At 37.4% G+C, this 11,696-nt stretch overlaps 1 protein-coding gene across 1 annotated transcript; it reads right to left on the bottom strand.

The window, feature by feature from the left end:
- Window positions 1-3,799: 3,799 nt before the first annotated feature.
- Window positions 3,800-10,387, bottom strand: LOC120332908 (eukaryotic translation initiation factor 2 subunit 2-like). The gene is made up of 10 exons (XM_039400251.2): window positions 10,206-10,387; window positions 9,737-9,857; window positions 9,276-9,380; window positions 8,317-8,351; window positions 7,992-8,091; window positions 7,835-7,908; window positions 6,984-7,132; window positions 6,697-6,753; window positions 6,267-6,352; window positions 3,800-5,843 (listed from the first exon to the last, which is right to left on the bottom strand). Exons 1-10 carry the CDS (start codon window positions 10,233-10,235, stop codon window positions 5,668-5,670), a joined length of 933 nt encoding a protein of 310 aa, XP_039256185.2. The 5' UTR covers window positions 10,236-10,387; the 3' UTR covers window positions 3,800-5,667.
- Window positions 10,388-11,696: the final 1,309 nt, after the last annotated feature.

Below are 11,696 nucleotides of genomic sequence, written 5' to 3' on the forward strand. Positions count from 1 at the left end.
TTGAACATATGTGCAACACGCCGCGGTTTCTTGGAAGCAAAATGCTCAATAACGCGCTGATTAAAGTCATGCATCCCAGAAATAACGTCTCTGTGAATGGATAAAACAGCCAAGGAATTTTATCTATCTTGCTTCATTGTGTTTCTGGGATACGTTTTAATACGCTTCAGCGTGCTGAATGTTCGCTCTGCGTCGGCGGAAGAAATAGGCGTCGTCAAAATGATGTCCAGAAATTTTGCAGACGCCGCAAAGGTAGTTACTAGAGTGTTATCTATGAGGAACCCATAGAGCGCGCAAGTTGATGTGATGTTCAAAAAAGTTTGATTGGTGTATATACATCGCAAATCATTTTCCAATTTACCCACGCTTATCATGGGATAAAATTTGGAGACAGTAGCCGACAAATGGATGGGAAATTGACGTGCAAATTTTGAAAAATTTTTGGGGTTCATCAAAGAGAACGCGGCAAGGTGTTCAGTGCGCAGACGATCGCCTATTTAATTCACCAGAATGTCACAGCATTCCTTTGCAGACAAAATCAAACGCTGCGTTGTTTGCCCGCGGCATAAAGAAGCACTCCATGTGTCGTCGTATTTTATTGTTTCCCGGATACGAGATACAGCATCGCAGAAGTCTGAAATACACGACTGCACAGACGCTCCATCCATTAGCCTTGACTGCAATGCGCCGTATAATACATCCACGTGATAGAATATTGTGGAGAAAAAAGCGAGAAAAAATGAAAACTCACCATCTTCTAGCAGACGCTTTAGACCTGCCGCCTCCCTCACAGAGCGTTCGTCCCAAACCGGAGAGCTCTGAATGCCATTGAAACACTCAATGAGCTCAGACCTAATTTCGGACACGCCCTGCACCACGCGTGATTGGAAGTTCCAACGTGTTGGTGCACAAGCTGGGAGACGGCGGCTACATATCTGGCGAAGGAGGTCAGAGCGCTTCGGCGAAACGGAAAAAAATGAAGAAAACCCCGAAACATTTGCAAAAAATATGCGGACGAGAGGTGTATCAAGACACATATTTTTAATAACGAGGTTAAATTGGTGTGCATAACAATGTAAAGAATGCGCATGAGGAAAATCTTCTTTTATATAAACTTGAACACCATGTTTCGACCCACTCATGACTGTCGCGCCGTCATAAGTTTGAGCTATCAATTTTGACTTCGCGTTGTAAGGCTGTAACACTTCTTTCAGTACAGCCGATATCCCGCAAGCTGTGCGATCAACGATTGGTACAAAGCTGTGAAATCTCTAGGTAGGTTTACCATCTTTCACAAACCGAAAAATCACAGCCAGTTGGGAAACGCACGTGATGTCAGTTGTCTCGTCAGACTGAATCGAAAGGGACTGGCAATTCTCAATTTCCAGAGCCAAATGTTGTAAATAACTTTTATACATTGAGTCGAGCAAATCATTTTGGATATCCTTTGATGTCCCTTTCGAAACAGTTGCGGCATCAAGATGATCTCCACCATATCCAAAAATACCCCTCTATTAGAAGAGCCAGCCCGTTCATCGTGCCCACGGAGGGACAGCTCGTGACAACCAATGAACTTCAAAACATCTATCAATCGACCGAGAACATGGCGGTTTTTTTCGACGTTTTGGTTGTGCCGACGAATAGAAACCGCGCGTCCTTCATCCAACTGTGCTGCAATATTAACATTTCCGAATGTTCGGTATTTTACTGCATTGTCCAAATGCTCCATAGAAGATTGATGATCCCTGGCACGCTCGGAAAGATGTTTAAGATCTCTAAAACCAAATTTACACCAACGTGAGTCACGGGCGGTAGCAAAAAGTAGGCAATAAAAACAAAAAAGTGCATTTTTGTCCTCGCTGTAACACAACCATTCGTGTTTTTTATACCAAGTTTCTGCGCAGAATGTACGCCGACGCTTTCCTCCGTCATGGGATTGTTCCAGTGAACAATTTTTTGGTTGATAAGGCCCAAGACGTTGTACCTCTAATTTTTGTTCCAGCGGCAGCTGCGAAAACGGAGTGCGAAGTAGTGCATCAACCTTATTCATTATGAGGTCTAAGGCTAAGAAATGCGAAGCCGGAAAGAAGTGAGGAGCTCAAAAGGAATGTGGAAAATCGAAAGCAAATGGACTAAAGGTCTCTAACTGATTTAAATATCGAAACAAGCGACAAAAACGAAGGCGAGGAAACTATCAACTCTTCAAGCAACCAACGAACGAGAAGGAATGCGTGAATATGTCAACACGTTGTTGTAAGAAACGTCGGCATTGTGTCGTCATAATTTCGGGGCTAGCCCCAATCGGCCCCGATGATTTCGTAAAAGAAACAGAAAACAAACGAGACAAACGCGGCGAGTGGAAGTTAAAGAAAGAATACGATATACAATGAGCAACCGGGGCAAAATCGGCGTCGCCCCGTCGACGTTCGGCGAAGGCTTTGCGAGCGAAAAATGAACCATGTCGGGAGAATATGGCTAGTGTAGACAGTCTGTGCAACCGATATTGAGGTATTTTTCGAATATTTTTCATTATACCGAAAAAACAACCGGGGCATTGCCCCTATTGACGCGCCGCCACTGGCATTACCACTGCATTCGGCGCGTCTCGAGGAAAAACTAATACTGTTTTAGTGAAATGTTGTGACCAATTCTACCAAGAAATATTTCAATTTTTTCTTCACTACGGTTAAAACTCCGTACATCGAAATGCATCATGTCCATTGCAATTATCTGCCTGAGCTCGCCCTGAACGCCAGCCGGACCGCACGCACCCCTCTCCCGGCCCGTGGATATGCTTCCGCTTCTAATTCTGGCTCTCGGTCAATCAACTTTGGAAACCGCTGTATTAAAGTGTTGGTATATTTTCTAAAGTTAAAAAATGTAGCTAGACCCGATATTTCAGGAAAATTGCATATTTCTAATATGAAACTATCGAATTTTTACTACATCATCAGAAAAAGATGTTTTCAAAGAGGCTTTCATCGTAACGGTTTCAGTAGTCAAGATGAAAATACTTTTTTGGAGAAGAAAGTCAGGCATAGATATACGCTACAGCTATGCAAGGCCGAATTGTCAGGTGAACGGTTATCTGTAGGCGCTGCAGTAGTATGTGTACCATTATGGAGATAACTAATTTTGTTCGCCTACTTTACATCAAGTTGTGTAAAGGGACTGAAACCCACGGGCATTGAGTATATTCACTTGGCTAACACAAACAGTCCAAAAATTCGTAATAGAACTAATATAAGGAAAATTGGAATAAAATTATGGCCTAACCCTAACCTGATACACATACCACTGGAGTACCTATCTGTAATGGATACCAATAATGTTGATTCTGTTGAACCAGGACCAGCTCTAGAAGCACAAATCTTCTTGGTATGGAAAATCTTTCGTCACCAAAGATCGCGCAGTTTACGAAATTTCTCTCATAACCTTCCAGAACAATTGGCTTATTATTATGCCTAAAATGAGCTTCATTTATTTTTACGATTTTACCCCTTGTTCGCGAGTGGACTTGCAGGAGACACTGATAGAATCTGATATGATCAAAGTTTATCAAAAACAGAATGCCAAAAGTGCGGTGGTGAACAAGAGAAAGCCAATGTAGTGGTATCTCATCACTCAAGAAAACTTGCACGAGTGTGACCAATACTATTCAAAAGAAAAATCTACAGTCAAGAAAATTATAAGAAATTCTGGTCATTCTATTTTACAACTATTGATTAGATTTTAAGATCAACCGCAAGAAAAATCCTGAAAACCATCTAATATCCAAACACATATAACACAAGCTGAATCCAGGACTGCAACCAGTACTATATTTATTCATATTCACAATGTCCTTTCCCAAAAGTACATTATCAGATAGCAGAGTTCCAAACAGTAATACTGAATTTGATTGAAATTGATTTCACCACATATAGAACACCTTTATACATATGACACAATAGTGGCACACGCTATTCAAATAGTATGATATATCTTAGTACAATCCATCTGTTAAAGATAGGGGGTACTCCCCTGACTCTCATATCTATGTCCTTAAATCTCCCACACAAACGAGCCATTCAGCTGATGATTAGCATGAAACTAAATATACTGGCTTAAAATTACATTATGCACTGCCCAATTAAGCAAAACGCTATTTTGCTCTCGGCCAGTTTGTACACAGCAGTTGACCCAATAATGGCAGCACTTATTGACTGATAACTGTAAAAGATTGAGAGATAATTTTTTGAAAATATAAATACAATTCTGTGTGATGCGAGTGCCAACGAACATGATAAAAATAACTGCTTTCTGAATTTTGTGACAAAGTCTTCGAAAAAGTTTACATTACTCATGTAGCCCTTGCTCTCATCCTTGGGATTGTTCCAGTGAACAATTTTTTGGTTGATAAGGCCCAAGACGTTGTACCTCTAATTTTTGTTCCAGCGGCAGCTGCGAGATAACTAATTTTGTTCGCCTACTTTACATCAAGTTGTGTAAAGGGACTGAAACCCACGGGCATTGAGTATATTCACTTGGCTAACACAAACAGTCCAAAAATTCGTAATAGAACTAAAATAAGGAAAATTGGAATAAAATTATGGCCTAACCCTAACCTGATACACATACCACTGGAGTACCTATCTGTAATGGATACCAATAATGTTGATTCTGTTGAACCAGGACCAGCTCTAGAAGCACAAATCTTCTTGGTAGGGAAAATCTTTCGTCACCAAAGATCGCGCAGTTTACGAAATTTCTCTCATAACCTTCCAGAACAATTGGCTTATTATTATGCCTAAAATGAGCTTCATTTATTTTTACGATTTTACCCCTTGTTCGCGAGTGGACTTGCAGGAGACACTGATAGAATCTGATATGATCAAAGTTTATCAAAAACAGAATGCCAAAAGTGCGGTGGTGAACAAGAGAAAGCCAATGTAGTGGTATCTCATCACTCAAGAAAACTTGCACGAGTGTGACCAATACTATTCAAAAGAAAAATCTACAGTCAAGAAAATTATAAGAAATTCTGGTCATTCTATTTTACAACTATTGATTAGATTTTAAGATCAACCGCAAGAAAAATCCTGAAAACCATCTAATATCCAAACACATATAACACAAGCTGAATCCAGGACTGCAACCAGTACTATATTTATTCATATTCACAATGTCCTTTCCCAAAAGTACATTATCAGATAGCAGAGTTCCAAACAGTAATACTGAATTTGATTGAAATTGATTTCACCACATATAGAACACCTTTATACATATGACACAATAGTGGCACACGCTATTCAAATAGTATGATATATCTTAGTACAATCCATCTGTTAAAGATAGGGGGTACTCCCCTGACTCTCATATCTATGTCCTTAAATCTCCCACACAAACGAGCCATTCAGCTGATGATTAGCATGAAACTAAATATACTGGCTTAAAATTACATTATGCACTGCCCAATTAAGCAAAACGCTATTTTGCTCTCGGCCAGTTTGTACACAGCAGTTGTCCCAATAATGGCAGCACTTATTGACTGATAACTGTAAAAGATTGAGAGATAATTTTTTGAAAATATAAATACAATTCTGTGTGATGCGAGTGCCAACGAACATGATAAAAATAACTGCTTTCTGAATTTTGTGACAAAGTCTTCGAAAAAGTTTACATTACTCATGTAGCCCTTGCTCTCATCCTTGCTCTTCTGCCTGTGACAGCTTGGAAACCTGATTTGATGCTTACGACGGAGCAGCGTGATTGACATACATTACATCGAAGAAAATATAATCTATCCTTTCTCTCAAGAACTGTGTCAGGTGAGCGGCAGGTATGACAAGTCACATATTCCTCTGAAAAAACGAGAGTAAGAATGTCATGTACTATTCGGATATTAATTTAAAAAAAGTCAACAACATTGGCTTAATCCAGGGGTGTGCAAGGGCGGCCTGCTGGCCACAACCCGGCCCGCCAAACCATTTCGTGTGGCCCTTTCCAACATTCAGATTTTTCCCCATCAAGCATAAAATCTTTATCACTACTTTTCTTTGAAGCCATGATCAACGGCAAAAAAGCAAGAAAAAGCACACAATCACAAAAATTTATTCACACATGTTATTCTGCTAACATCTTGATTCGTCGAATGGTTGAGAGGCAGACAAAATGCACGGTTTGAGTGGTGTCATCTCACTAGGTCGTGCGCTAGTCTCAGCTCAGTTGCAGAGCTCCCAATTTCCATTTGAAGATTCCAACAAAGATTACAAATTAAAACATACTTATGTAACTTCTCAGGACACTTTCAAGTTGTTTTTGTTGGAATCTTCCTTTTATAATGAGTTGATTGTTTCCGTCAACAGAACCACTAAAATAAAGAGTATATTTATATAAACTTGAAAACATATCCACTCAGACTTTGAATTGATTATAGTGAAAATTGCGTCACCAAGAAGCAAGAGGAACAGTTAGTCTGGTTGATTTATCCTGTTGCTTTGATTTATTTAACTCATTTCAAGAAATCGGAAACCCGACAGAAAATTATTTGAAAAATATCATTTGAAAGTACACTCAATGCAGTGGCATATACAATCAATAACAAATTAAACCTTTTTTCGTTCTTCAAATAATTCAGTTTTGAATGGAGTATGAATTCCAACGACAAGAAGCAAACACACTCACGACTAACAAATGGAAATAAATGCTACGAACCTCGTTCCAAGCTCAGCGAGAATAAAAGAAAGGCAATGTTTTGGTTGTCTTCGAAGGCTGTAAAAAGAAGAAAAATAGTAAAAAAATAAGCTCGAAAAATCATGAGAATACTAGAAATAATTCAAACCCGAAAATTTTATTTTTTAGAACTGCAACATTGCTCTTAGGTATACAGCGTATGAAATCGCTAAACACAGACCAACTACACATGGGCTCAAAATTTAGTAGTATGGAACACATTGATGAACAATTGCATTTCATGTGAGCATATGACTAGTTTAACTTACACTGCGCATATTTCTGTGAAGTTAATAAAAGAGGTTTTTCTTGTTCCAACACGAGCACATTGTGGGGGTCTCATTATAAATCTCTTCTTTTCACCGGCGACCATTTCTGGATTTTTTTTTCTCATGATGTCAAATACCCTTGCCAATAACTGAAATGAATAAATTAGACATTTTACACGGGATTTACAGTTAAATGAGCAAACAGATAGCCAAGTGTGCCAACTAAGTACATTTATCCATCAAATATTCATTTTTATTTACAATTCTTCTCCTGATAGAGGGACCAAGTAAGAAGATAACAGTTGACACAAGGGTACTCATATCATATATGAACAAACTTGGCTCAGACAAAAACATCAAATGAAACCACATTTTGTGTACCACGTGTTAATTACATTAACATATTCATAATAATAAAATAACACTTTAGCATATCAATAAAGGTGTTGAAGAAAAATCTGTTATTAACATTACTATAGATATCATGACATTTTAAATAAATTAACTGCCGCCCTCTCATCGTTATTCGGAATAGAAATACGAGTCTGCAGAAGTATTTACTCAAACCCAACTAATTCAGCCAACGATATACATGCAATGACATAACCAGGCCAAAATGAAGATACCAGGTTAGAGTTAGCCCATGATTTTATTCGATTTTTTCTTATTTTAGTTCTATTACGAGTTCGGGGACTGTCTGTGTTAGCCAGTGAATATACCCCCTGTCCATAAGATTCAGTCCCCTTACACATCTTGATGTAAAGTAAGCGAACAAAATTAGTTACATCTATATTGCTATACACACTCCTGGAGCGCCAAAATGGAAATATAGAATGTGTGAATTAACAAACCTCTTCATATGTATAGTCTCTATCTGTTCCTGCCCATGTTGATTCTCCTGGAGTTACATGAATTTCTTCTTGTTCTGAAATAAACAAATGAAACCCATGAAAATGTGTTAAATTATGCATAGAACAAATTTCGACAAAAAATTGACAAAACAAATACCATTTTGTTCCTCAACTTGGTCTGCGAAAGCAACTTCTTTGCCCTTTTTCTTTTTCTTCTTATGAGTTAAATCGAGTTCTTCTTCTTCTCCGTCTTCTTTCTATGGAACAAAACGTATTATCCAATAAGAATTGAGAACAGGAATAATACTTAGAACGGTGGACTATAAAAAGTATTCAGATATAAACTTTGTAGATAACTGATAAAAATGACATTCTATATAAATAACATTAAATTTAACTACCATACTGATGAGATAAAAACAACCAACACATAAAGTAACTCACAATACAATTTCAATAAAGAAAATATTAAAATAATTTACTTTTTCTTGAGCTGTGCCCTCATCCCCAGCATCACCTGCAAAATATGAATAAACAAGATATTTTAGATTTATTTATGCAGAGAGATGATAAAAATATTAAAAAAAACTTTTTCCTATAGGCACCCAAAGTTTTCACCGTAAGTTTCTACAGGTCACATAATGAAATGTATTGTTTTAATTCTGTTGGACCAAAAGTATTACATTGATGCAACATAATTTATTCATTTTTATTTACACCATTTTTATTTCACCTTTTCATCCTCGGAATAAGAGCAAACCACGAAAACAGTTTTATCGTCAATTAAAACACAATTTAAAGCACAAAATTAGTACCACTGCAAAAATTATATCCTACATTTTTAGGTCAAACAAAGCCAACAAAAATATTTTAGGCGAAAGGAATTTGTGCATCACTGTTTACACTATGACAAAAACTTGGTTATCACTTATCGATCTCGATCGGTAAGTATGTTGATAGGTATTTGTCTGTTAGACACTTTCGTATGTTACGCAATATCTCACGAAAGCGAAGTTGAATCTGCTCCAAATTTTGCATGTGCATACATCATATCTAGAAGCCTATTGATTTTGGATGAATTATGTCGTATAATTAGAGTTATTAATTAATTACTGATAGGACACGCAGTGTCTCTATTAAGTCAGAGCAAAGGAATCGAAACCGCAGATCGATAAGTCGGCGGTCTCCGATCGCAATCTAGTTGATCCTTTTACAACTTTGCTTTGCACAAGCTTGTGTTTGGGGCACTGTAACGTCATAGACATAGATAATTATTGGACTAGGCCTTGCAATGCAAAGGGTCGCAAGTAACAGATAAAACTGAATTAAAAAAACTTGTTTCACGGGCAGCACACTATTCAAAATTAGCACTTCTCCACAGGCCGCACTATTTTTGTGGGCCGCAGTTCGCACACCCCTGCACTAAATAACCCCACAATACCTGTTTCGTTTTTATCTTTGTCACCTTCACCATCTTCGTCATCCAGGACAAACTTCTTTTTCTTCTTCTTTTTTTTCAGATTTGTGAGTGATAATTCATCTTCAACTATAAAAAGAACATTTAAAATAATTTCTACCTATATTCCATCTCAAGAATTTTTCCTGCCAAAAAAATTCAAAGAGCAATCATAGTAAAAATGACTCAAAACTTGAGTCAAAAATGGAGCTGGACAGCAATTTTCAAATTTTATCAGATATCACATATTCCCGCCACGCTAATATTCTGTGGCTTATTATCTTATTTTTGAGAAAGTAACTGAGTGAAAATATTAAAAGATTATTTATCTTGTCACCGGATCGTATCATCATGTAATCACACATGGGGAAAATTTGCTAGAAATAGTAATTGTATTAACAAAGGTAGTCTTTTAACAGTTTTTATCATACTCTTAGTGGTAATACCTTCTGGAGCCGGAGTTTCTCCATTTTCTTGTTTTAGTACTTCGGTCGACTCTGTATTACCAATGAGTTCATCTAAATTTGCAGTCTTCTTTTTCTTCTTCTTCTTTGTTAATTCAAGATTCTGTGATTCAATAGTCAAAAAAAAAGTTCGAAGTTACACTCAACTAGTATACAGGGCTTTTTGGTTAGAAGGATGAAATATTACTATTTATCCTTAAAGAGGAAAGTAATCACGGATGTGGTGGCGAGCATATTCCAGTTCCTTATGACTGTATGCTTTGAGTGATGCCCCACACTGCATAGCTGATTAATATGAAATATGGGAAATTTATTTTAAGATCGGTACTCGGTATCCACATACCGTAGGTACAACTGTACAAAGCAAATTTCAGAACACAATGCACAGAATATAGAACATAACTCTGTAACTTCATGTTGCACCTGACAAATCTGAAATGCCAAAACTTACCATATCGTCATTGTCCTCTGCCGCGGCCATTGCTGATTTATTAATCAATTCGTGTATTTATGAAAAAAACTAATATAAATAAGGAACTTGTTAGCTGAACAAAAGAACTGAGAGCATACGGTCCAAACAGCTCCACTGCAATTTCTGCGTTAAAACGTGAGCAAGACCTCGTCAACGAATGACGATTTCGCAATTTTTCATAACAGAACAGATGGTGTTCGGTGTTGCGTGAAGGGTGGATCTCATTAAAATTTCTTAAAATTGCATCATTTTTACATTGAATCAGTCGTACATTCAATTACTTCATGATCAATCAATTTTTGACAAACTTTTTACTTGATATTTGTTGTCGAAATATTGCCAATAATGACATCCATAATACGGTGCTCACTCAGCCGTTAAAAAAGAAATCATTGCATCAGCCATATAGAAAAGGGAACGCAGTTGGCGTAGTGATACCAGAGCCATTATATAACGGCTTTGGTGATAGTGACCACGGCACTTGCCACGCTGCCCTTTGCGATTTTCTCAAAATTATGGTGACTATGGATGTTTCTCCGAGCGTCGATTCCCTTGTTTATTTTGTACCAATGAACAATCAGCAATAAGTCAACAATGGAACTTTGTGCAGTCGCTCGTACACTTTATTTCGGCCTCACTTTCATTATTAAATTTAGAATATTAAATTGTCGACTCGTACATATACATTTTATCTCTATTTTTTATCCATATTTCATCGCCAATGCTTTATCTGACTGATTTTTATATACAGCATGGATCAGGAACCTCGGTGACTGAAACGGCGCGGATTTGACAAGCCAACCTTTCATTCCAGGGGCATAGTAATAGTTTAATTTAAACGTTTTCCATACCATTGTGGGTAGATTACGGGCCTAAAAATTAGCTGTAAATACTTTTAAAAAATATCCTCTATGACTATAAGTCTTTGCTTCAAATAATTGAAATCGTTCAACTCATTAGAAAACTTGCACTTTGTTTCCGGCACTTTGATAATTCAACGACATTCGGGTGTTAAATTAACGCATGGTTCATACTGTCATATCCTAACCATGACGCAAATATTTTTCTCTATATCTGAACTAGTCAAGTGAGACGCGAATCAGTGGTGAATCGGATGCCTCCGTTAAAAACATTTAGTAGTTTCAAATAGAAAAACTATTTATGACTGTCATACTGCAAAACCGTAAACCACATTCAAGTCTTTCGGCGGGACGGCGGAAAACATGCTAAAACCGGGACGTATGGTAAGCCTAGAAATTAGTCCCGAAAAATCTGCGACAGAATAGGCTAAAACTGACGTGTTATGACCTATGGAAATTTATTCGGTCAATCACTTTTACATCGTACATTTTAGTTTACAAATATATCTACTGCTGTACAAAGTTAAATTAACAGTAACTGTCTCATATTCCAATGTCAGAGCAGATTATGGAGGAGGATAATGCGTAATTTAATTGACTCGACATGAAA

Source organism: Styela clava, chromosome 13, assembly GCF_964204865.1.
Source record: "Styela clava chromosome 13, kaStyClav1.hap1.2, whole genome shotgun sequence".
In the NCBI taxonomy this organism is placed as follows: domain Eukaryota; kingdom Metazoa; phylum Chordata; class Ascidiacea; order Stolidobranchia; family Styelidae; genus Styela; species Styela clava.

Excerpts from the sequence above, each read along its gene's own strand:
- LOC120332908 (XM_039400251.2), bottom strand. The coding sequence starts at position 10,235 with ATGGCCGCGGCAGAGGACAATGACGATATG. Across the intron at positions 9,381-9,736 it reads AGAAACTCCGGCTCCAGAAG|TTGAAGATGAATTATCACTC; the intron begins GTATTACCACTA and ends TTCTTTTTATAG. Across the intron at positions 5,844-6,266 it reads TGTCCTGAGAAGTTACATAA|AGGAATATGTGACTTGTCAT; the intron begins GTATGTTTTAAT and ends TCGTTTTTTCAG.